The sequence below is a fragment of the Cynocephalus volans genome, chromosome 8 (assembly GCF_027409185.1).
Source record: "Cynocephalus volans isolate mCynVol1 chromosome 8, mCynVol1.pri, whole genome shotgun sequence".
Taxonomy (NCBI): Eukaryota; Metazoa; Chordata; class Mammalia; order Dermoptera; family Cynocephalidae; genus Cynocephalus; species Cynocephalus volans.
In genome coordinates this window covers 106,598,380-106,623,756 of record NC_084467.1, presented here as the reverse complement: position 1 = coordinate 106,623,756, position 25,377 = coordinate 106,598,380, and the positions used below count along the sequence as shown (strand labels likewise).

The 25,377-nt window shown below is 36.8% G+C and overlaps 1 protein-coding gene and 1 non-coding gene across 3 annotated transcripts in view; one reads left to right on the top strand and one right to left on the bottom strand.

Annotated features, from left to right (window-relative positions):
* FMO5 (flavin containing dimethylaniline monoxygenase 5) overlaps positions 1-19,450 on the top strand; it is a 48,301-nt gene extending 28,851 nt beyond the window's left edge. Inside the window, exon 9 of one of the 2 annotated variants that reach the window (XM_063106038.1) lies at positions 19,417-19,450. In XM_063106038.1, coding sequence (XP_062962108.1) covers positions 19,417-19,426 — 10 coding nt within the window. In that variant the 3' untranslated portion in view covers positions 19,427-19,450. Of the gene's footprint in view, positions 1-597; positions 677-19,416 lie in introns of those variants that run through there. The other variant, XM_063106039.1, reaches the window with a different exon arrangement.
* On the bottom strand, positions 10,445-10,631 carry LOC134385441 (U2 spliceosomal RNA). Its single transcript, XR_010024405.1, has one exon. It is a non-coding gene; the product is annotated as a U2 spliceosomal RNA (small nuclear RNA).
* Positions 19,451-25,377: the final 5,927 nt, after the last annotated feature.

Sequence of the window (25,377 nt, the reverse complement as noted above, 5' to 3'; positions counted from 1 at the left end):
AAATCTGAGAAACTGCCAATATATAGAGAAGGTTAAGAAGACATGACATCTAAATGTGATGTAGTATCTTGGATGGGATCCTGAAGTAGAAAAATAACAGTAAGTAAAAATTAAGGCAATATTAATAAAGTATGCATTTTGGTTAATAATAACATACCAGTATTGGTTTATTAGTTGTAACAAATGTACCACAGTAAGATATTAACAATAAGGAAAATTAGGTGTGGAGTATATGGGAACTCTGTACTATCTTTGCGACTTTTCTTAAATCTAAAACTATTCTAAAATAAAAAATTATTTAAAAAAGAAAAACAAAACAAAAAATGTGTTCTTTTGGTTCAGGATTTGATCCAGAGCTATGGTCTAGTGGAATTTCTCAGAGGAGGAAGCATATTGGCTAGTGCCATTCATTTAAATTACTCTATTTTTCCATGATTACAAATTAAGTTGTTCTAATAACGCATAATATAACTTACTATAGCAATTTTGTTTCTTTTGCTGAATAAGTATAGACTCTAATTGTAGAGGGGGGAAATGGTGATATAAGGTCAAAAGACACAACTTCTTGAAATCACTTAGATAAGTTCTTTCTTCTAGAAATTAAGACAGTAGTTCCCTGTCGGGTCCACCGCCGGCCTACCCCGAACAGCCCTTGCCTCGCTATCAGTCTCTCCCTTGATGTTCCTTCTGGTGGGCGAGCGAATTGCCCAGATTCCTCTTTCCCTCCGATCCCCAATCCCCGTTGGAAGGAGACAGGGGAAGAGAGCTGTGAAGAGAGGTGAGCACAGCTGCGGGCCCCAACCAGCCTGTTAAAGGACACTCAGACGCGGTGGGGGTTCTGTCTAGCAGTTCTGTTTATTATCACACAAGCACTTGCTTTTAAAGGCAAATGGGGAAGGGAGGTTTTTACATCCTCCAATCAGCTTAAATGTTATGAGAGCATGCATCCTGTCTCAATGCCTAGCTATTGCAATCACGCAGTGTTCACAAGCGCAGAAGCACGTATTTGGCCAATAAGGGCTAAGGCAAGGTTCCCACAGACACTCCCACCCTAATTCCTCCCAGCACCATCTTAGGCTGCCACATTAATACGCTTTTGTGGGCCCATAATGGCGCCGCTTGTAATGTCACTTAAGGTGGCATTAGTTTTTAAGGCCCGACAGTTCCCATTAGCAAAATTTATAGTAAGTTAATTGCAAATACATTCACAAAAAAGGTTATTTTACTTAATATTGGGTCTGTGTTCTATTACTTTTGTTAATAGTAATATAGTATATAAATGTCCTCCAGACTGCCTACTTGGAATTCCTAAAAGTGCTGTGTTTTTTCATGGTTCTGTACACATTCTCGTACTGTCCTCTTGACAAATTCTCACTATTAGTCACTTTGGGTAATACCTATATCATCTTCAAGATTCAGTTAATCTGTTATCTCTTCCAGTAATATCTTCCTGACTCCCAATAAGAAATAGGTGAGCTTCCTTTGCTCTCATTATACCTGATATGTACCTTAATTATATTTGATGAATATCCTTATCACACTATAAGAATTGGTTCTCTCATCTAGTAAACTGAACTAGTAAACTTCACAGAGGAAGACACTTTGTAATTAATCTGTGTGTTCCTAGTGCCTACTGTAGTGTCTGGAACATAGTAAGACCTCAGTAAATTAATGATTACTTAATTGAATGAATAAATTCAACATGGGAGGTAAAAATATGATTGAGTTTTTAAAGGATTAAATCAAATAGTGAGTAATACTTTTATAAAAAGTGATTAAAGGAGATTAAGGGGTGCTTAATATTTTGAAATGTCTTTGGGGCAAGCATGTTCTTCTAGAAAATATTCTGGAATAGATCACTGATCTGAGTCAGTATGTTATCTCTAATGTTCTTTTGTGGTTTGAAACACAAACAGTATGTCCTGTCTATAACTTATTTCCTCATTCAAACACAGGACTTGAAAAGGCAGGCTCTTACCAGAAAGAAGGAGGGGTATATGTCTTCCTTGATCCTCATGCTACTTTGATCCTCATTGCTGTTTCTCCTTGTTTTCTTTAAGTCCTTATCTTCTTTGAAGCACCTACTACCTCTCCTGGTTGAAGTTATTTACAGACCTGTTTACTCCCCTTTATTCAGTGAAGATTTTAGCACCAAGCTCTCTGCCTCTTGCTATATACATAATTGCTCCTGTAGTTGACTTTGACATCTGTGTAGATAATACTTTCACCAATACATAATTGCTCCTGTAGTTGACTTTGACATCTGTGTAGATAATACTTTCACCAATACAATGTATTAGTTAGGATTAGGTTCAGCTACTCTAATAGACAAACCCCAAATAACAATAGATTTAAAAAGATTAAGGTTTATTTCCCTTTTATATTAAAAAAAAAAACTGGAGGTAGACAGTCCTGAGATGATAAACAGCTCTCTTACTCTTATTTCTGCTCCACTATCATCATCAGCATGAGGCTTCTACCTCATGATCCAAGATAGCTGCTGGAGCTCCAGCCATTATATGGATATTCTACACAGAAGGAAGGAGAAATGTAAAAAGAAGGGTACATCCCTCTTATTATAAGGGGATTTAACAGAAATTCCATATAACATGTTCACTTAATTCTCATTGGAAGAACTTAGTCACATATATGTAGCTATCAGGGAGGCTAGGAAATGTGTCTACATGTATAGAGAGGCAATGTGCCCAGCTAAAAATCAAGGTTCTGTTATTAAGGAGGAAGAGAGAATGAATGTTGAGGGAGACTTCTAATACTCTCTGCTATCTATGACCTTCTTACTCCAATGATTTTAAGATCTACCTCACCTCATCTACCTACACCCATGGTCATATCTAAGACACTGGCATTACTAATAACTGCAACACCACTAAGATCTCAATTTCAGGAATTCTACTCTCCGAAACCATCTCTTACCTTTCAGGTCATTCACTCTGGTACTCCAACTCCAATAGTTCTTTGAATCCACTAGGCCCTCCATCAACCAGCTGTCTTTATTTCCCAGTTCACCTGGTTTAAAATCTGCATTCCAACACTATAATCACACCCTACCATGCACTCTCAACTCCTTTGTTGCCCTCCTCCATATTTGCTAGGCTAAACTTCACTTTGGTTAAGTGCCTGCACCAAAAGAGCTAAACATGGCAAGAGAAAAATACCACTATGGTGACTTGGCTTGTCTTAAATTCGTAACCACCAAACATAAGTGGACCTTCAGTGCTACCTGCCAATCATACTCATTTTTTTTAGTCAGTTCTCTTTCTCACTCTCCTACTTGATTATTTCCCACCTCCTACCTGCTCAAGCCTCAAACACTTTGTCCACTCTCCTCACAGCTAGTTAATCACTTTGCTTCTTTTTTTTCTCTAAGAAAATGGAAGCAATCAGAAAACATTCACATCTCTCCATTCAGGGCCCCAAGTTTTTAGTGGGAGCTACTCACATCTGTTTAGCACATATCAAATTTTGTGGAGTATATTATGAAGCAAATATATTTCACAGGGCCTAGTTTCTTGTACTTTCAGGTTTAGTCTAACTTCTTAAAAGTACAAATAAAATGTTGACCTTGCAAAAAACAAAATTTTCCCCAGGCTATAGTCTCTGGTGTAAGATAATGAATTGTAACACTGCAAGGTTGCTGGTTCAAAGACAGACAAGTTACTGATTGATATGTAAAGATACTGGGAAGCTTCTGTAGAGAGAAGGAATGTTTGCTAAGATCAAGCTTTCGTTGGTGGATCACTTAAATTGTCTTATGGAATGTCATCTGGCTTGTTTTACTGAATGCTACCAGCCTATATTGTTGAACTATAACCCCACCTATGTTCTCTTCCTATAACTTCCTGGTCTGGAGAATAAATGCAGGAAGAGAACCCCAATTCGTTGTTAATTTCCCAAATGAAAGGAATGCCTTCTCTTGAGGGTTCCGGGAGATTAACCACTTGGGGCTTCTCACTGCTCAGAAGAGATGGGCTTTGAGTAATCATTTGTGGCTCCATCACCGAGGGGAAAAGGGGTGACAAATCCATGGGAGGCAAAGCAACAAAATGGTGCCCCATGTGAGGAAGTTCTCCATGGATCAGAGACTGACCTGCCAGGCACTGGAGAGGAAAAGGACGTCTGACTCATCCCGGCAAGGAAGTCCCATTAAAGGGAGATGCATCCCAGTAAGGGAGCACAGGTGGCTTTCAGTTAGCGATTGCACACCTGTGGCAGGTCAAAGTTAGGTCTTTTCAACCCTGAAGGTATTTTTCCCTTCTCTTTACATTTAAAATATGGATAATTTGTTGACAAAAGGGGAGACTGAACATACATTACCACTCCAATGTCTCCTTAAAGCAGCAGGCTGTAAGTAACTGAACAGCAGCTTGTAAACTGTTAGTGGATATTAAACAACCATGTCCTTGATACCTCAAGGAAGGGAGCCTTAACATAAAAATTTGGGAACAAATTGGTCACTGGTTAATTATGCAATGGGTCTTGTTAAGGCTTCCCACCTAACAACTAGGAATCTCTGTCAAGTCGCTCTGAGACCTATTCAAGACCTTAACAAAAAACTAAGACATGTTTATGTCGCCCCAAAAGGATAAAACTTAATCTTTGCCAGTTACTGAGAAAACTTTAAATTGGACAATCTAAAGTAAAAGAAGCTAATATTTCTTTACAGTGTTAGTATTGTTTGAGAATGTTTTTCTTTCTTATCTGCGCAGTGCTTCTCTCCTCTCTTAAAAGCAGTGGTTCTTTTCTTAACTGCATGTGCTACTCTTTTTTGCTGAAGACTCGAGTTTTATGAAGAAAAGCAGTCATGGCACCAACCAGACCCCTTTTGGGTCTACTGCTCTTCTCCTAAAAACCTCAAGAGTCAAATGGTTTCATCTCTGATTGGTGGCTCAGCTCTTAAGTTCAATAACCCGTTTAAGAAACAAAAACTAGACTAAAATCTACCTGTTTAACTAGATGGTCTCAAATTTTATGGCATCCAGCTGGTTATCTTAAACAGACTTCTAAATTCTCTTCTAGTCTCATCTATGTATTTCTTCACAAAATCCTATGGTAAAATTCTATGCTATTTTCTTAAAAGGAAGAAAATTTTCTCTGCATCTTCTTGAAAAGGCTTGCATACTTTGCTTTACAATGTAAATTTGTTACCTTGCTTTCTTTAAAACAGGGTCACAATCTAAACCTGACTGTCCTTTTTACTAGTGAGCTTTTTTATTACATTTTAAACAAAACCTATAAGATCCTTGTTTGTTCTTGTTTATGTCTGCATATATGCGTATGTAAGCTGTATGTTATGTCTATATGTTCATGTCTGTGTGTGTATTCGTGTGTCTACATGGTACCAAATTGGCTTATAATTAATGCGTGCTCATTAAATAAATAAGCATATTTTTCAAGTTCACATGACTTAAATTTTCTAAAGTTTTGACAAAATAAATATATTTTCAAAATTTGATTTAAACATTTTGCCTAAATCTGTCTCTAGGTCAATATGTCTCCTCGTTATCTCAGCTCTGCCTCCTGGCCATCTGGGAGAAACAATATCTTTTAGACATTATCTTTGTGAATACTGCCCTTGGCCTCTATGGATTCCACTTGGTACTAAATGCCACGTGGAAACCTGGGACCCAAAATGGCTAGTGAAAAAACAGAAAACCTCTGCCCAATATCACATAGGCCCTAGTAAACATTAACTGATAGGGGTATAAATTTAATACACCAAGTTTTTTGGCTGAAAAACCATAAGTATTTATTTGGTTAAAATAGCTAAAACTCAAACTGGGCTTGTGTAATCTGGTCTGACAAATGGACGTCTATTTACTAATCTGTATATGTAAAAATGTTCTTATCAGCACACATTGCTAACTGGGTTTGCTAATAAAACAGGGTTACTAAGGGTCTTTTCACTTAACTGCTCATAATACAAAGTTTTAAAAGATTTTCTTTGTCCTTTAGATAATTGGTTTAAAAAACTTATTCAGGCCCGCCCCATGGTTCACTCGGGAAAGTGTGGCGCTGGTAGCGCCGAGGCTGCGGGTTCGGATCCTATATAGGGATGGCCAGTGAGCTCACTGGATTAGCGTGGTGCGGACCACACCGTGCCAAGGGTTGTGGTCCCCTTACCATTAAAAATAAATAAATAAATAAAACTTATTTCATGATAAGTTCTTGTGCTCTCTGCCTTTAAAACCCTTTGTCACTTTGGTTTTATTTTTTGTAGTAATTTGTGATCTTATTCAACTAAATGTTTTAAGCCTTTTATTATTTAACAAAACTTTCCAAAACCAAATTCTGAAAGCTCAACATTTTAACTTAAACTAACTTTGAGGAGTTCAAAGGGCCCTGGAGCTTCTCAAAGGATTTATAAAAGATATATCAAAACTAATTGGCTTATTGGGCCGACCCTGTGGCTCACTCGGGAGAGTGCAGCGCTGGCAGCGCAGCAGCACTCCCGCCGCAGGTTCGGATCCTACATAGGGATGGCTACTGCACTCACTGGCTGAGCGCAGTGTGGACGATACCAAGCCAAGGGATGTGATCCCCTTACCGGTCACAAAAAAGAAAAAAAAAAAAAAAAAAAAACTAATTGGCTTATTTAATAAATTGAACTATATGAGAAAGCATTGTCAGAACTAAAATGTTATTAATATGTGTACCAAAATCTTGTAAGGTTCTTGAAAATCTGGGTCTTGATATAAATGCTACCAGTCATAATCTTGGTTCAATTATAATTTTAAAATGTTATGCCTTCAAATATTTCATAAAAAAACTCTGATAAGTAGTTTCCTGACAAACTTTGAGTTCATACCTTTAAACTAAATTTCCAAAATTCTAATGAAGAAACTGATGGGTTTGTAAAATTGTTCATAAAGGTCAAAACAACAAAAGTTAATTAGTGAACTAATTAAAAAGAATTATGGGTTTTTGCAATTTCCTTACTTTGAAACACTGCTGGTTCTCTAAATGTTTTGTTTTCCAGATTTAAGAAAACTCTCTCTCTCTCTCTTAAGCTATCTATAACTAATCATAAGGGGGAAATAACATCTTCTCTACAAAAGCAGTTCTCTAAATTTTCTCGGCCTTAAGGAGGGTGTTTGTAACTTGGGTGAAACATCCTATTCTTAAACAAAATATTTGTAATTAATCAAAAATTTTACAAAAGGCGGGCCGAGCCCGTGGCGCACTCAGGAGAGTGCAGCGCTGGGAGCACAACGACGCTCCCGCTGCGGGTTCGGATCCTATATAGGAATGGCCGGTGCACTCACTGGCTGAGTGCCGGTCACGAAAAAGACAAAAAAAAAAAATTCTACAAAAGACTAGATGCTTTAAAAACAGTAATGTCCTGGACAGGTGAACACTGACGAACTCTCTGGACTCAATCTTATGGAGCAGTATCCCTCCAGAGTTTCAACAACTGGTAATTACACCTCAATTCACAGCACCTGGAATGATGCCGCTGCAACAGCTCTGGGAGACGATGACATCATCAGTCCTCACCTAAAGGACTTGCCTGCTAAATGATACTAACTTTACTTTAGCAAAATGCTTTTTGTCTTAACTGTAAAAACCTGATCTATCGCTTTTGCTTTTTCTTTTAAACAAATAAAATGGGGGAGATGTAGAGTATACTGTAAAGCAAATATATTTCACAGGGCCTAGTTTCTTGTACTTTCAGGTTTGGTCTAATTCTTAAAAGTGCATATAAAATGTTGACCTTGCAAAAACCAGAAAATTTTCCCCAGGCTATATAGTCTCTGTTGTAAGATAAAGAATTGTAACACAGCAAGGCTGCTGGTTCAAAGACAGACAAGTTACTGATTGATATGTAAAGATACTGGGAAGCTTCTGTAGAGAGAAGGAATGTTTGCTAAGATCAAGCTTTCGTTGGTGGATCACTTAAATTGTCTTATGGAATGTCATCTGGCTTGTTTTACTGAATGTTACCAGCCTATATTGTTAAACTATAAGCCCACCTATGTTCTCTTCCTGTAACTTCCTGGTCTGGAGAATAAATGCGGGAAGAGAACCCCAATTCATTGTTAATTTCCCAAATGAAAGGAATGCCTCTCTCTTGAGGGTTCCGGGAGATTAACCACTTTGGGGCTTCTCACCGCTCAGAAGAGATGGGCTTTGAGTAATCCTTTGTGGCTCCGTCACCCAGGGGAAAAGGGGTGACAAATCCATGGGAGATAAAGCAACAAAATGTCCCAGAAGGAAAGCAGGTGTTCAGCATAAACCACATTGTTTACATGAACAGTTTAGACACAGCGAACCACTCTTATCAGTTAGGGTGGTAAGAAACCACCCCAAATCTAAGTTCCCAGAGACCACCCATGGGCCAAACCTGCAAGCTGGCCTTTCTACAGATAAGTAGTCACAGGCCTGCAGTTACGCTGTACGTCCTTGAGGGGGAAGTATCTACATAAATTATTTGGAAATGTTTTGTATGAGAAATTTGTTCCCCCATATCCTGGTTGGTTTTGATTGATTACTTTATTTTTCAAGTATGGGAAGCATTATTATGGATCTAAGAGACAGGTAACTCCTTTCTGCACAATGCCTTTTTACCAGGGATCTCCAATACTAGTCTCCAGACTCTTGCCTAACCCAGTGTTTCTCAAAATGTGGTCCTTGAACCAGAAATATCAGCATTATCTGGCACTTGATAGAAATTCTCAGGCCCCTCCCCAGACTCACTGAATCAGAAACTCTTGGCACATGGCCTAGCTATCTGTATAATTGACCTTCTAGGTAATTCTGATGCAGGGAAAGTCTGAGAACCAATGATTTCCCTAAAAGGAGAGGTAGACCTGTACGTGCTCTGTCATGCCTCCAACTGATCCCGAGGTCTCCATTGTACTCCTGTATCTTCCAGTACCAACAGCTTTGACTTGTAAAAATTATGTGGGTAGGAATGAGGAGTGGTGTGGAGCTGGGGTGTGTTTAAACTAGCACCTGTCCCTCCTTCAGGATTTTAAATAAACTTATTTTAAAGCTCTTTTCAGAGTCTTTTTTTCTCTATTTTCTTGGGCAATTCTTTCATTTGAAGAGTCTTCTGATTGTAGCTTTTGGCACCAAACTTCCTCATGGGCTTTATTATTTTTATTACTTTAGTAATTTTTAAAACTTTTTATTTTGAAATGATTCAGTCTTTCAGAAAAGTTGCAAAGATAATAGAGTTTTCATATACCATTTACCCAGGCTCCCTAATGATAACATTCATTTAATACTATGACAATTATCAAAATAAGAAAATTAACATTGATGCAATACTATTAAATAAACAGGCTTTATTCAAATCTCACGAGTTTTTCCACTAATTTACTTTTTCTATTTTGGGATCAAATTCAGAATCCCATATTGCATTTAGTTGTTACGTCTCCTTAGCCTCCTCTAATCTTTGTCAGTTCCTCAGTCTTTTGTTGTCTCTCAGGAACTTGACACTTTCTTAAAAATTAAGATCCATACTTTATTCTGATTTGTTTAGTTTAAACCTAATGTTCTTTTTCTGTCATAGGATCCCATCCAGGATACCATATTACATTTAATCATCACTAGGTGCCTCTAGACTTTCCTTCGTTTTGATGACCTTGACAGTTTTGAGGAGTACTAATTAAGCAGTTTAAGTGATTTCCTTTAACTTGTGATTGTTTGATATTTTTTCTCATGATGAGGCTGGGGTTATGGGTTTGGGGGAGGAAGATCATAGGCGGAAAGTGCTATTTTCATCATAAAGGGTTTGTGCTATTAACGACATTACTAATGAAATTTTCAGTGAAAGTTTAGTCATAAGTGTCACTATAGATCATAGAGTCCTGGTGGTCTCCTTAGAGATTTCAAGACTGTGAGTTCCTCTAAAGCAGGGGCTGCTTAAGATATGCCCAACAAGTATTAGGCCCTCAATCAAGGTTTGTTGAACTAAATGGACTATACATATCATTTCAAGAAATACTGGTCAAATATTTAATCTGAGCCTCATTTATACAATAGTATGTGATCTATCATCTGTTCTGCCTACCCTCACAGGGCAGTTTTGAGGATCACATGATATAATTTATATGCAAATCCTTTTGGATATGAAAGAATTATGATAATATATGGGGAAAATTCTGTATCTTTGAATTGGGTTTTTCTTCCTTTGAGAGGGCAAAATGTATCACCTTCACTACTACTTCTCAGCCTGTATAAAAACTATTAGAAATTAAAAATAAAATTAATGATATTTGTTTTAAAAATAATTAAATTGCCTATGGTTGAGTAGCCTCTTTTGTGTATAAACTTGTTTTTGTTTTTGTTTTTAAATTGTAGTATCTGCACTTACCAGTATAATATCTGATACACTCCCTTACCTGAGGACTAAATAGGAAGTGGGTTTGGGGAGCAAGGAGATGGATTGAGACCTTTCTCTTAGGCACTCGGGGCAGTAACTGATAGCCACCCCTGAGGGGCAACACCAGATGACTGCATGGAGTGGACAGAGTGAACTCCATACTCCATCCCTTTGTTCCCAAAATTCACTCACTATAGCAGCCTCAAATAGAGGGCATGCCAGGTGCTAAACTGGTAAGAGCAGATACTACACTTAATCTCATCCAAACAGGCTGAGAAGTGATTGCGTATAAACTTGTATCTTTTCTCTTGCTAAAGCTGATTTGTTAATAGTAGTAAATTGCTTTCCTTTTTTTATTTAAGTATGATTTTATCCAGTAAAACTCACCCTTTTTAGTGTACAGTTCAGTGCGTTTTGATAACACCACTAAAATCAAGATACAGAACTGTTCCATAACAGTTGGTGTAGCTACTTCCTACAAGTGTTGCTGCAATATTGGACTGTCTCATCATGAGTCATGCTTGTTTATGATTTAGAGGAATTTATACACCAGACAAGACTGATGGATGGAATCTATAAACCCCTGAATCAAAAGAATTTTTGGTGCTACATAGAAACATTGGCCATTCCTGGTTGGGGGAATGTCAGGGATCGGCTCTGCTTCCAAGGTAATGGTGGAGGTGTTCACATCCTGGTTTTCAGTGGACTATGTGGCTAAGAAAGGGCAACATAGAGGAGACAGAGACTTGGTCTAAGAGATGTGAAACCAGAGAAAAAAGAGCTACAAAGATGGAGACAAGGCTGCCAATGACCTTGGAAAAGAGTATAAATTCAAGGATATGTTTCAGGTATAAAAATTAGAACACTGTAGATAGGAAGAGACATTTGATCTAAATCAGGAGTCCTGACAAGCAGATGCTGTAAGGTGTTGCAGAGGTGGATGTAAGTGTTTCACACCTGTTTTGGGTACACTGACCTGACACTAGAGCAAGTACAGCCTATGTGTGTCCTGGGCTGAGGAAGAGAGAGAAGCTCCATGCTCCACTTTGTCTGTATTTAATACTTCTTCCTGGTTCCTGATTGAAACTGTCCAATATGTGTCTATAGGCCCTGTCTTCAGAGATGGCCTTTCTCAGCCTAGACAGAGAAGTGGGGTACAAAGAATATAGAAGCTAACTGGGAGAATATTTAGAACTTCGTCCCCTTTAGAATGAGTGTGTTCCCTGTCTACATTCAGAGCAGAGTCAAATTCCTCTCCCTCCACTATTGATTTGGCAATACCAGGAGGAGTTAAGTCATGGCAAATTAAACTGGTAAGAAAAACTTCTATTGAGTACTGCTGGACTTTCTTCTCTTCAAACTTTTGCAGCTTGCTGATGAGCCAGGTGGGATAGGAAAGCCATAAGATTAAACCAAGAGAAATTAGACACCAGGGAGTCCTAGGTAGTTTTGATGGGAGGCATAAGGGAGTGGTCACAGAGAGCAAAGGGGCAGTCCCTTTTAACAGGGAACAAACAATACTCCTCTCTCTGGAAGAGTATGGCTGTCCTGTGGGTGGGAGGGAAATAAAGCATCTGATGCTCATTGCACTGGCCAGATGGGAGCTGATGAGGAAGGAGACTCACCTATGCCTGTATGGTGCAGTCATGACACACAGCACACATGAGAACCAAAACAGCTGCTACACCGTGTGTCTAAGTCGTGCTGAATTTCACATACTGCGGTCAGTGAATCCACGTTCTTGAGTCACTATAGACTCCAGAGATACTGTTCCTTCTAGTCCTCTTTCATTTAACGTTGTGACATGAAAAGTAAATATTTTCTTGTCTAGGTACTTTTCTTGAAGTTTAACTTTGCTAGTTACTTCCTAACTAATTCCTGTGCTTGTTACTAGTTCTTTGCTAGTTACCTTTCCTAACAAGAACCTAAGACAACTGCGTAGAAAGCAGATATGCATCTCCTGGTTTTCACTACAGGAGGGAGCAGGTGTTCTCTGTGTGCAGAGGAAACCCCTAAGGCTGGTGTGTTCAGCTTAGGTCGTACTTACACGTACCACAAAGACAATGCACAACCTGCTAGCAGGGCTATTTCATTGTTGGGTGAGTGAATTAAATCAATACAATCTGCAGTTTTGTTGATCCTTGAATCTGGAATCTGAAACTACCTTGCCCTCATTTTCTGTTCTGTATGAGACCTTTTGCATATTTTACCCATCCTTTACTAGTTTCTGATTATTCATTGTCACCTCAGGCAAGTGTTTCTGGTATTTGTTCAACCTCTTTGTCTTCATGATTTTATGCAAATAAAATCAGAAATGTCAGCTCAGATATTTCCCACTTCACCTGCTACACGGTGGTCTATATGTGCATGGAGACATAAGTAGCTATGTGTGAGTCAGTACTGTACTGAGTGTCCTCATGTTTTGTCTTCAAAATAATGCCCTCGCATGGTTTTCTGATGTATCAGACAATGTGTCTTTGATCTGGTGGATCTCCACCATGGCAGGCTCAGCCTGAAACTGGGAAAAATTAAAAGTATCTTTTGTTCCCCATATGACTGAATGCTTGTCCAGCTTTTCTCTGGACTTCTGCAGCTGTATCCTCCATCCTAGTACAAATCTGATTCCTAGGCACAGGCTATACAACCATTCACAGCTCTTGCACAGAACCTGCTTCATATCTAAGGAGAGGACAGACAACCTTGTCCTACATCCCTCCATACATTGGGGACTTCACAGGCCCTCCAGGTTGGCTTCTGCTGTGCTGTGTTATCCAGGGAAATTCTCTCCATGGAAAGTGTTCTGGTCTGAACAACTTTCTTACTACCAGGTTTTACAATGTTAAGTACTTTATCCAACACCACACAGTAAGGGGCTTTATCATAGTTTGAAATACATTTGTATATGTTCCCAAACTTGATTGCTATATCTACCATGACACACATTATTTGACCCATTTTATGTATGATGAAACAGAAACTCAGGAAGGACAAATCAATCACTTGCCCACAGACAGTAAAGACAGTGCTTGAAAATAGAGCCCGGGAAACTTCCTTTCTCAGTCCAGGGCTCTTTTCACTCTAATAAGTTGCTTCCTATCCTTTAAAGCTGGATGGATACTGCTGGTAAAACTGTCATTTGTGGAGGTGTGGAAGTATGGAGTCTTTCATAAGCCTGGGACTTTGTGTAAACAGGGCACGGGGCCAACTTACCTGCACTCAGTTTGTGGGCAAGGTGCTCTGCCAGCCTGTGCCCATCAGCCAGTTGCTCTAAGAGGCCCTGCCCCTGATAGTTGTCATTGTCATTGTGGGTGAGGAGGTCCTTGAGATGCTGAATGAGTGGAAATGAGATGCCTCTTCCCTCTGGTAACATTTGCCTTAACTGTGTCAGGTCTTAGGCTTGATCTTTAATTAGGATATTATATTCCTTAGGATGGGAGAGACAGAAAATTTAGCAATGCAAAGAGCTGAAAATAAATTGTATGGGCTTTTACAGATAGTTCTTAGAATATTCCCAAGAAGTTCCCCAAGCTGAAATTCAGCACGTTTGGTGACCTGCCTGTGGTCACCAAAGAGAAGGAAGGTAAAACAAAGATCTCCATATCAGAAAGTGCTCCTGTTAGATTTCTTGACATTCCCCTCATCTTTTTCTTTTCTAAGCAAAGCCAGGTGTCTTCCTAAATCATCTTTATAAAGATGCCCTGTAAGTTCCTCACTTTGGCCATGGCCATTTCCATATAATATCACACATAGTGTATTGTGCAGTGACTGGACAGAAAGCAAGACACAGGAGTATGGACAGGTGCAGCTAGTGTTTACTGAAAAAACAAAAGAATAAAATATTGACAGGGTCAAGAAGACAGCATTCTTTTGAATGAAGGATGACGAGCTAAGTCAATCGTGATGTAATTGTGATTACATGTTAAGGAGGGAGTGATTATACAACATTGAGACTATACTAAATGCCACTGAGCTGTTCACTTTATTTTGATTAATTTTATGTTATGTGCAGTTCACCTCAATAAATTATTCGCTTTAAAAAGATAAAAGGAAGATAACACTGAGTCTATAATTTGCATATTAATGTTCTTGTAGAACATTTGAGACATGTGCCTCTTATGTAGATTTCTGCCATTTTTCTGGCTCAAGATCACTCTTTGTTCTCTCAGCGGAGCTGCCCTACTTGAGAGATTGATACACCTTCCTACCTGCCTGCCTCACACAGAGCCCCCTTACCTGAGCTTCTCAGCTAGCATTCACTACTCTGCCAGCTCCTCCTCAAACTCTGGCTTCTCCCCCAGCACTAACTCAAGGATTTCTTTGCAGTCTTCACACCGTGAGAAAAGATAGACGCACCTGCCTCAGTGGGAAACAGGACATGCTGCTGTGGTCATGACCTTCTGGGGATAACCCAGTGTCTACCCAAGGACAAAAGGATCCTACTGCCAAGCTCTACACTGTGATTTCCACATCTTTATTTCTCAACCTCCTAACTACATGGTATTTGATAAAATATAAACATTAAAAATTTAACCCTAAACTCATTTGAAACTAAAAAGAAAAAAAGGGTAAAAAGTTTTTCTTTAAAATAAAAATCAAACTGCTATAAAAATTACTTTACCCAAAATCTTTATAAATCTATGTAAAAAATAATCTAAATTTGAAAAATCTATATAAAAACTGCTTTACCCAAAAAGGTCCAACAACCTTAATGAGATTACCTATCTGGCAAATAATATTTAGCCACGTGAACAGGTGCCTTTTTTGTCAAAAATGTAATTTGGATCCAACTGTCTTCTATAAACTGGTAGGTTTGCATTACTATCTGAAGACTAAAAACTTAAATTAAAAGCTAGAGGTCTTTTCTGTGTATGTATACTGGTATCTGTTTAGGTGTGTTTATACGTATGTACATGTAATATGTTGTGTATTATTCTGTTTTCTATTGCTTATAAAAGAATTCCTGAAACTGGGTAATTTATAAAGAAATAGAATTTATTTCACACATTTCTGGAGGCTGGGAAGCCCACAGCCTAGGGGGCGCATCTGGTGATGGTCTTCTTGATGGTGATTCTACAGTGATACATGGTGTCTTGTGGCAAGAATGGCCTGAGCAAGAGAGCTAATCTTGTCACTTGCTCTCTTCATAAAGCCATCACAACCACAGCCATGATAATTCGTTACTTCATGAATGGATTAATCAATTCATGAGGGCACTGTCCTCACTATCCAATCACCTCTCAAAGGTACCACATTTCAAATACCATAATTGCATTTCCCACCTTCTTAACACTGTTACAGTGGTGATCAGTTTCCAAAACATGAACTTTTGGGGGACACATTTGACCCATAGCATTGTGTCTACACCATAAACTCTTGTGTAATAGACCAAAAATCCCTTAAAAAATTTTTTTCTATTCAGTAATCTGGCTTAGATAAGTGAGCACACATGTAAAACGTATAGCAATTAACCCAAATGTTTTAGTTCATGTGAATTATGTAAATATCTCATAAATAAGCTGGTTTTAAATTAGTTGATAAAATTGAAGCTCTATTTACAATATCCAAGAGTTGGAACCAACCTAAATGTCCACTGATGGATCACTGGCTAAAGAAAATGTGGTATATTTACACAATGGAATACTACTCTGCCATAAAAAGAATGAAATCCTACCATTCTCAGCAACATGGATGAACTTGAAGAAAATTATGTTAAATGAAATAAGCAACGCACAGAAAGAGAAATACCACATGCCTTTACTCTTAAGATGGAGCTAAAAAAAAATAAAGAAATAAAAAAAGAAAGATACAGCAATCAAGAATTTGCTAAACTTTCAAAGGAGAGAATGAAACTGAGGCCATCAGAGGCAGGAAAGGAGGTGGAGGATTAGTGAGAAATTGGTAAAGGCCACAAAAAATGATTACATTGCGTGATGTTGAATATACTAATTATCCTGATATAAGCATCATATTTGCATGTGGGTATTGATATTCAACTTTTTTTTTTTTTTTGATATTCAACTTTTTATCTCACAATTATGTACAATCAATTATGTTTCAATAAAAATAAAATAAAATGTTCTTAATAAAAACAAAAGGAACTGAGAAATACTAAAATACTAAATGCTAATAGGACTTGACTGGGGAAAATATAAAAGAATGGAAGAATCAAGTCGAGGCAGTTTTCTTGCAAAAAAAAATTAATTTGTTGATAAAATAAAAACAGAAACATCTTCATAACTGTCAACGTACATTTTTACTTGGGTTTACTAGTCACACACAATTATATTTGTCTATGCCAGATGTTTTAAGGTTATAAAACTATAAACTGATTAAAACAGAAGTATCTTTCATTATGTAATTCTTTAAATAAGTGAGATTAATATTGTTGGTCTAATGAAAACGACTGTATCTTCTGAGTTATGGACAGGATACTTACAAGTTTAACTTTAAAGTTCTTACTCAGGTGAATACCTGATATTCACAGGCTATAAAATGGTTAACATAGAAATAACTTAAAATGACAAGTGTCCTTTTCTAATATCTCAACTTTTTAAAGTAATCTAGATATAATTTTTAAAAATAAATAAATTAGGTAAATGTAAATGGGAGAAATGTCTATAAACGAATTTTTCGTGTAATTAAAAATCTTAAAGTTATGTTAAACAATAGATACATATTAAATGTCTGAGTCTTTTCAAAATAAGAAAAAAAACTGAAATACATATGGGCTTAACATAAATATAAGTTTGTTCTTGGCGTTTAAATTTTATTAAAAGGCTAAATACATTTGTGTCTATTAATACCCACACAAATTTAAGGTTATGGGAAAATATATTTTTAGAAGTATGAAATGGTTGTCACGTATGAAATACTGCTATGTGACAGAAGTTTAAAATTGCTTGCTTCCTAGGTTTTCAATAAAAATTAAGGTTATTAAGAGTTAAAAATCTAATTAATATACATAATTCGGTATAGAAAATATACCAAAAAATAAGATGTTTTTGATGAGAAAATTATGACAGACATAAAAATGCATTCTTTATTCTAAATAAGAATAATTTTGCATAAATTCAGAGGTTATTTAAGGTTGTTTTAAAAAGTAAATTTAGGAAGAAAATAAAAACAAGATAGAAAGAAGCCAGTCAGTAAGAGAGAAAGAGATGTGAAGAAAGTTATGGGTATGAAGATGTATTTTTGGTAACAAAGGTTAAAGAGAAAGAGAAGAATTTTGTATGAGAAAGAATCTTGTATAATAAATTTTTGTCCTAAAGTAAGATGACTGATTATTTAGGAAAGGAAGTAAAGGACTAAGCAGTAGGTCTAATGCACGTTGTTGAAGGTCTGAGTAAGTCGTAAAGGGTTGTGAGGAGTAAATTTATGAAAGAAATTTTGTATGTGATTAAGTTGGCTACAATTAAAAGGCAATTACTTGAAAGTCTTTCTAAATATTGAGCTTTAGTATTAAAATAAGCAAAGCGTTTGCGTTTTATCAAGATAACTTCCTTGTCTTTATTGATTACTTGGGAAAAGTGAGCTTTGAAAGGGTAGAAGTTTTTTATCCATGTAAATTTCAGAATTGCTTTTGAAGCCTTTGATTATCACTCTGGTTAAATAAATGACTATTATGTCACAGTGACTCATGATACTGTTTTGATCAAATATTTTAACTCTTTTGGCATCCTCGACAGGCTTCCCCAATATCAATATTCTTAAGTTACATCTTTAAGATTTTTCAGTTGAGCCCCTGGAGAGCCTCAAAGGATGTATTTCTCATCTTGTAGGAATATTAAATGATTAGGCTCATCTGACTAAATGTATGGGAAATATCGTCAAATGATAAATGATACTAGATCTTCTTCCAGTTACATTTATGGTATGTTGTTGGTATGAATAGCACAAAATTATATAAATTCTTAAAATCTAGTATGTTTTCAGTCATATTTTGGTTATTACATTAAATCTTCTTTAAAGTTATATTTGTAAAGATACGTTATTAATGTAAGCATTCTAAAGATGACATAAAATTTATAAAATCTGAGGACCTGATGTGACTCTGTCAGTCATGATTCTGGATGTTCTGTTATAATGCTGTATGCAATAGAAATAATCAAATTTCCTTGTTAATTGCTGATTATAATGAGCTTTTATCATCTTATAAATACAGCTATTCTAGGTTTTTGTCATCCACAGTTTTGATTTTTCCTAAAGGCATCTGCAATCACATTCATGGAAAAGAATTTGACAAGCACTCTTAAAAGGAGAAAATTAACAGTTTGTAGAACTCTAGTAAAAAAATTGATGGGTTCATAAAACTGCTAATCAAGATAAAGTAGAACAAAAATTAATTACAGTAGGTTGAATAACTGATAAAGATAATATTTTTGTGAATTTTATTTAAAACACTGTTGGTTCTTTACTTAAATGTTCATTTCCAGATTTTAGGAAACTTTCTTTCTTAAGTTATCTACAATTTACAGCAATTTGGTAAAATATCCTTTTGCGTACAAAGATGGAAGCATTTGCTTTTTCTCCCTACCTGATTCATTCAAAGTTCAAAAACTATTTATATAGAGTATTCTCATAATTTTTTATGGCAATATGGTTATTTACATAAATTCAGTAAGAATTTTCCCTCTCTTTATAACAGGATATAATTGGAAGCATTGGTTAAATTACCAGGGCTTTGACTGAAATATCATATTTTAAAATGTGTATAAAATGCCTGATTTCAAGGGTCCTATTGTTACAGTGAGTAAATAAAACTGTCATTAGCTGGCAGGCCTGGGAACTGTAGGTAAAATATAAAATCTGCTTTAGTTTGGCTTTCCTAGCTTCAAGAAGTTTTTTAATATAAGATCCCTACATGATCAGTATAGAGGGGGGAAAAAAAAAGTCATGCTTCTAAAGAGAAGCTATAATACATCTTCCATTAGGTTGTAGCTCTGCATATTGTATTTAAATTTTTATCTACCTGTACACTGGACTAGATCCTAATTTTTTTCTAGATTTCTCCAATTCAACTCTCTTCTATAAAATTTCTAAAATTGGAAACTGCTCTGTTTCTAAAGCCCTATATGAAGAAACTAGATGAATTTTAAGGGACAAGTCTTGTGCCTGATGTATGGGATATACAGAAAGTTTACCAAACTGCTGGATGCCATAACCAGAGACATTCAAACTGCAATCCAGGACAAGAAGTTGATGTTTTCACTCTGCAGACAGCTTGTCCTAAGATGTGAGAACAAGACTCCATATCACAAAGAGACTCTTGCCCGCTTAATGTCTGCCTTTTTCACTTGGCAGGATATTCATGTAATTTATTCAATTGGTTGCCCTTAAGCCTGGGTTTATAACTCAACATCATTATAGCAACTGAGATGGTCAAACTACTATTAATTTTACTTTGTATTTTTTTCTTTTTAAACTTTGTATGTTTCACTTGTTAAATTTTGGCAGAAGTATAACTTCTGAGAGAGTAATGCTGGCCCAGTGCTTCAAAGTGATGGCCAACCCCTTCAGAACTGACAAAATTGAACTTAATGAATTTCAGGCAGACTTAGCCTGGGAGTACACCTTCAAAAACTCCTTGTTGCTAAAGTATGCCTAAAAGGAGTTTTTTGTTTGTTTGTTTGAAGTAATATTTATTTTTTCAATTTATTGAAACATAATTGATTGTACATATCGGTGAGGTACAGCATTGAATATCAATACCTGTGTGTGATATGTGATACTCAAATCTGGATAACTAGTGTATTCAACGTTTTACAATGTAATCGTTTTTTGTGGTCCTTTACCAATTTCTCACCAACGCTCATCTCCCCTCCCCCTTTCCCACCTCCAGAGCCTCAGTTCTGTTCTCTCCTTTTGAAAGGTCAAAGAATTAATGTGATTGTTCTTTCTTTTTTATTTATCTGTTTATTATTTTAGCTTCCATCTATGACTGAGGACATGCAGTGTTTCTCTTTTTGTGCCTGACTTATTTCACTTAACATAATTTTCTCTAAGTTCATCCATGTTGCTGTGAATGGTAGAATTTTATTCTTTTTTATGGCAGAGTAGTATTCCATTCTGTATATATACCACATTTTCTCTATCCAGTCATCCATCAGTGGACATTTAGGTTGGTTCCAGCTCTTGTCTGTTGTAAATAGAGCTGCAGTAAACATGGGAGTGGAGCTATCCCTTTAACATGATGATTTCCATTCCTTTGGGTATATACCCAGCAGTGGGCAGTTCTAGCTGTAGTTTTTTGAGGAAACTGTGTACTATTTTCCATAATGGCTGTAATAATTACAGTCCCGACATCCTCACCAACATTTGTTATTCTGTCTTTTTGATAATGGCCAGTCTAACTGGGGTGAGATGATATCTCAATGTGGTTTTGATTTGCATTCCCCTGATGCTTCATTATGGTGAACATTTTTTCACGTGTTTTGGCCATTTATATATCTTCCTGTGAGAAATGCCTATTCAGCTCCTTTGCCCTTTTATAAAAATTGGGTTACTTATTTTTTTAACTATTAGGTTGTTTGAGTTCTTGTATGTTCGGGATATTAATTCCTTGTCAGATGCATAATTTGTGAATATTTTCTCCCATTGTGTAGGTTACCTTTTGCTCTGTCGATTGTTACTTTTGCTATTCAGAAGCTTTTTAGTTTGATATAATCCCACTTTTAAATTTTTACTTTTGTTGCTTGTACTTTTGGGGTCTTATTCATAAAGTCTTTGCCCAGTCCTACTTCTTGAAGTGTTTCCCCTATGTTTTCTTTTAGGAGTTTTATAGTTTTAGGTATTATATTTAATTCTTTAATCCATTTTGAGTTGATTTTGATATCTGGTGAGAGGTATGGCTCTAGATTTATTCTTCTATATATGAATGTCCAGTTTTTCTAGCACCATTTATTGAAGAGGCAGTCTTTTCCCCGATGTATGTTCTTGGTGCCTTTGTCAAAGATCAGTTGGCTTTAAGTATGTGGGTTGATTTCAGGGTTCTCTGCTCTGTTCCATTGGTCTGTTTTTATGCTAGTACCATGCTATTTTGGTTAATATAGATTTCTTGTATAATTTGAAGTCAGGTAGTGTTATGCCTATGGCTTTATTTTTTTTGCTCAGGATTGCTTTGGCTATGTGGTGTCTTTGTTGTTCCACACGAATGTTAGGATTGTTTTTTCTATTTCTGTGAAGAATGTCATTGGTGTTTTGGTGGGGATTGCACTGAATCTGCAGATTGCTTGGGTAATATGGACATTTTCACAATATTAATTCTTCCAATCCAAGAACATGGAATGTCTTTCCATCTTTTTGTGTCCTCTATAATTTCTTTCAGCAGTGATTTGTAGTTCGTGTGGTTCAGATCTTTCACCTCCCTGGTTAAATTTCTTCCTAAGGTTTTTTTTTTTTTTTTTTTTTTTTGGTGAGTATTGTAAATAGGCTTACTTTCTTAATGTTTTTTTCTGCAAGTTAATTGTTGGAGCATACAAACAATAGTGATTTTTGCATGTTGATCTTGTATTCTGCAACTTTACTGAAATTGTTTATCAGCTCTCAGAGTTTTTTGTGCAGTCTTTAGGTTTTTCTATATATAGGATCATGTCATCTGCAAACAGGAACAGTCTGACTTTATCTTTTCCAATCTGGATGTCCTTTATTTCTTTCTCTTGCCTGGTTGCTCTGGCTAGTACTTCCAATACCATGTTAATTATTTCTTTCCATCTACTAATTTTAGGATTGTATTGTTCTTGTTTTTCTAGTTCTTTGAGGTGTAGCATTAGGTTATTTATTTGAAGTCTTTCTATTCTTTTGATTTAAGTACAATAAGCTTTCCTTTTAGTACTGCCTTTGCAGTATCCTACAAGTTTTGGTATGATGTGCCTTTATTTTCATTAGTTTGAAGAAATTGTTTGATTTCCTGTTTAATTTCTTCTTGGACCCATACATCATCCATTAGCATGTTGTTTAATTTCCATATATTTGTAAAGTTTCCAGAGTTTTGCTTGTTATTGACTTCTAGTTTTATTCTATTGTAGTCTGAAAAGATACTTGAAATAATTTCAATTTTTAAAAATTTGTTGAGATTTGATTTGTTACCTAACAGGTGATCTATTCTGGAGAATGTTCTGTGTGCTTGTGGGAAGAATGTATATTCTGTACTTGTTGGATGAAATGTTCTGTAGATATCTGCCAAGTCCATTTGGTCTAAAGTATGGTTTATATACTGTTTCTCTGTTGATTTGTTGCCTAGATTATCTGTCCAATGGTGAGAGAGAGGTGTTCAGGTCTCCTACTACTACTGTATTGGGGTCTATGTCTTTCTTTAGGTCTAATAGTGTTTGCTTTATATATCTTGGTGCTCTGGTGTTGGGTGCATATATATTTATGATTATTATGTCTTCTTGTTTGATAGATCCTTTTATCATTATATAATGGCCTTCTTTGTCTCTTTTTATGGTTTTTGGTTTAAAGTCTATTTTATCCAATATAAGAATAGCTACTCCTGCTCTTTTTCTTTCTATTTTTGAGATATATCTTTTTCCATACCTTCACTATTAGTCTGTGTGTGTCATTACAGGTGAGGTGATTCTCTTGAAGATAACACAGTTGAGTTTGACTTTTTAATCCAATCAGTCAGTTGGTGTCTTATGAGTGGGGAATTTAATCTATTTACATTTAGGGTCGTTATTGAAAGGTACTGTCTTACTCCTGACATTTTATCAATTTTTGTATGTTTCAGATATCTTTTGTTCCTTTCTTCCCTCTTTGCTTTTTGTCTTTGGTGTTTGTTGTTTTCTTGAGGTGGTAAGACATAATTTCTTTCTCTTCGTCATTTGCATTTTTTTTCTACAAGTGGGTTTTGTTTTTTCTTGTGTATTCATGGAACTGATTATCATTTTTCAAATTCCAGATGTAGGACTCCCTTGAGGATTTCTTGTAGGGCTCGTCATGTTGTGGTGAACTCCTGCAGTTTTTGTTTGTGTGGGAAATACACTATGTCTCCCTCATTTCTGAAGGATAGACTTGCTGGGTATAATATTCTTGCCTGGCAGTTTTGTCTTTTAGTATTTTGAATACATCATCTCATTCTCGCTGACCTGTACAGCTTCTGTTGAGAAATCTGCTGTTAGTCTGGTCAGGACTCCCATATATTTGACTTGACACTGTTCTTTTGCTGTTTTTAAGATTCTCTCTTTGTCTTTGAGTTTTGCCAGTTAGATTATAATGTGTCTCAGATAAGATCTTCTTAGATTAAATTTGTTTGGGGATCTTTGAGCCTTCTTGATCTGAAGGTTGTTGTCTCTCCCTATACATGAGAAGTTTTCTGCTATTATTTCACTGAATAGGTTTTCAATGCCTTTTCCTTTCTCCTCCCCTTCCAGACCACCCCTGATTTGGATGTTTGCATGCTTAAGGTAATCTGCTAGTTCTCTCAGATTTTCTTCATTTTTTTATTTTTATTTTTTTTCCATCTTAGGGTATTTCAAAAGACTGTCTTCAAGATCAGAAATTCTTTCTTCTACTAGTTCTAACATGCTGCTTAAGCTCCTGGTTATGTTTTTCAATTCACTGAATGAATCCTTCAGTTCAAGGAATTCTGCTACATTCTTTTTTAATGTTACTATTCTCTTTGTAAATTTCTTCCTTCATATCCTGGGTAGTTTTCCTCATTTTTTTTTTTTTTTTTTTTTTGTGTGTGTGTGTGTGTGTGTTGTCTGAGTCTTCCTGTATCTCATTGAGTTTCCTTAAGATTGTTGCTCAGAATTCCTTTTCAGTCATTACAAGGGTTTCCTGCTCCATGGGGTCTTGTATATGAGAATTATTGTATTCCATTGGTTGTGTCATATTTTTGTGTTTTTTTTGTTTGTTTTTGAATTTCTATTATCTCTACATTGATATCTGGTCATCTGGTAGAGCAATTGCTGCTTCTATTACTCTGGAGTGGGCTTTGAGGATAGAGACTTCTTCCTGTAGATGTATTTTATACTGACCATTGAATAGGTTTTAGTATTGGTTCTGGTACACACAGTAGTGCAGTCTCCATGTGGGTTCTTCCATGGTATTCAGTGTCAGAGTTGTATGTGAGTGCCTCTGTGGTCTAGGCACTGGGGCACTTAGTGTTTTTCAGCTGACGTTAGTTACACTCTGTTGGTTCATCAAGGATGTTGGTGAGCTCTTGAGTTCTTGGAAGAAGCACCTGTGTGCCATGTTGCACTTTGGCTGGGGTGGGTGACCCTGGGTAAGCTTGTTGTCAACCTGTCTAGCATCCTGTGACCCTGATGGGTGCACTGGGGTGTACCTGAGCTCCTTAGTTTGAATGGGGTGACACTGGGTGGGATTTTTCTTTCTTCTTTCCTACATGCCAATGTTCCTCCTATATCCTTGCTTCCCCCGGTTGGGGGATGGTTTGGTGATGACTGGGAATTTTCTTCCTTACTCTATTTGAGTATCCTGGGTTTCTGCACTCTTGGGGGTTCCAAGTATGTCTCTCCCATGATCAATGTCATTGTGTGGGCTGCACATGTACCTCCCACCCCAGGTGTGCTACTCTGTTTGTCAGCATATTTCCCCTGTGGCTTGGACCACTTGGCCGAGGGTCTACAATTGCTCACCTCTTTCCCCAAGCTCTGCTAGTGACCCTCCTTGAATCAACACAGTCGAGTGGTCGGCAAGCCACTTGCACTGTGGCAGTAGCTGATATGGTCATTTTGGCTGCTACTGTGGCTTTGAGCTCCCTTGTGGCAGCAGTGGCTGTAATGGTGGTTGTGGTAGGCCACCCACACAGCAGTGGTTTCTTTTTTTATTTTTAATGATTATAAATTTTATTTTGTTGATATACAATGTGGTTGATTATTGTGGCCCATTACCGAAACCTCCTTCTCTCCTCCCTCTCCCCTCTCCCACCCAACAATGTCCTTTCTGTATGCTTGTCATGTCAACTTCAAGGAATTGTAATTGTTGTGTCTTCTCCCCCCCCGGTTTTGTGTGTGTGTGTGTGAATTTACTTATTTATTTTTAGCTCCACCAATAAGTGAGAA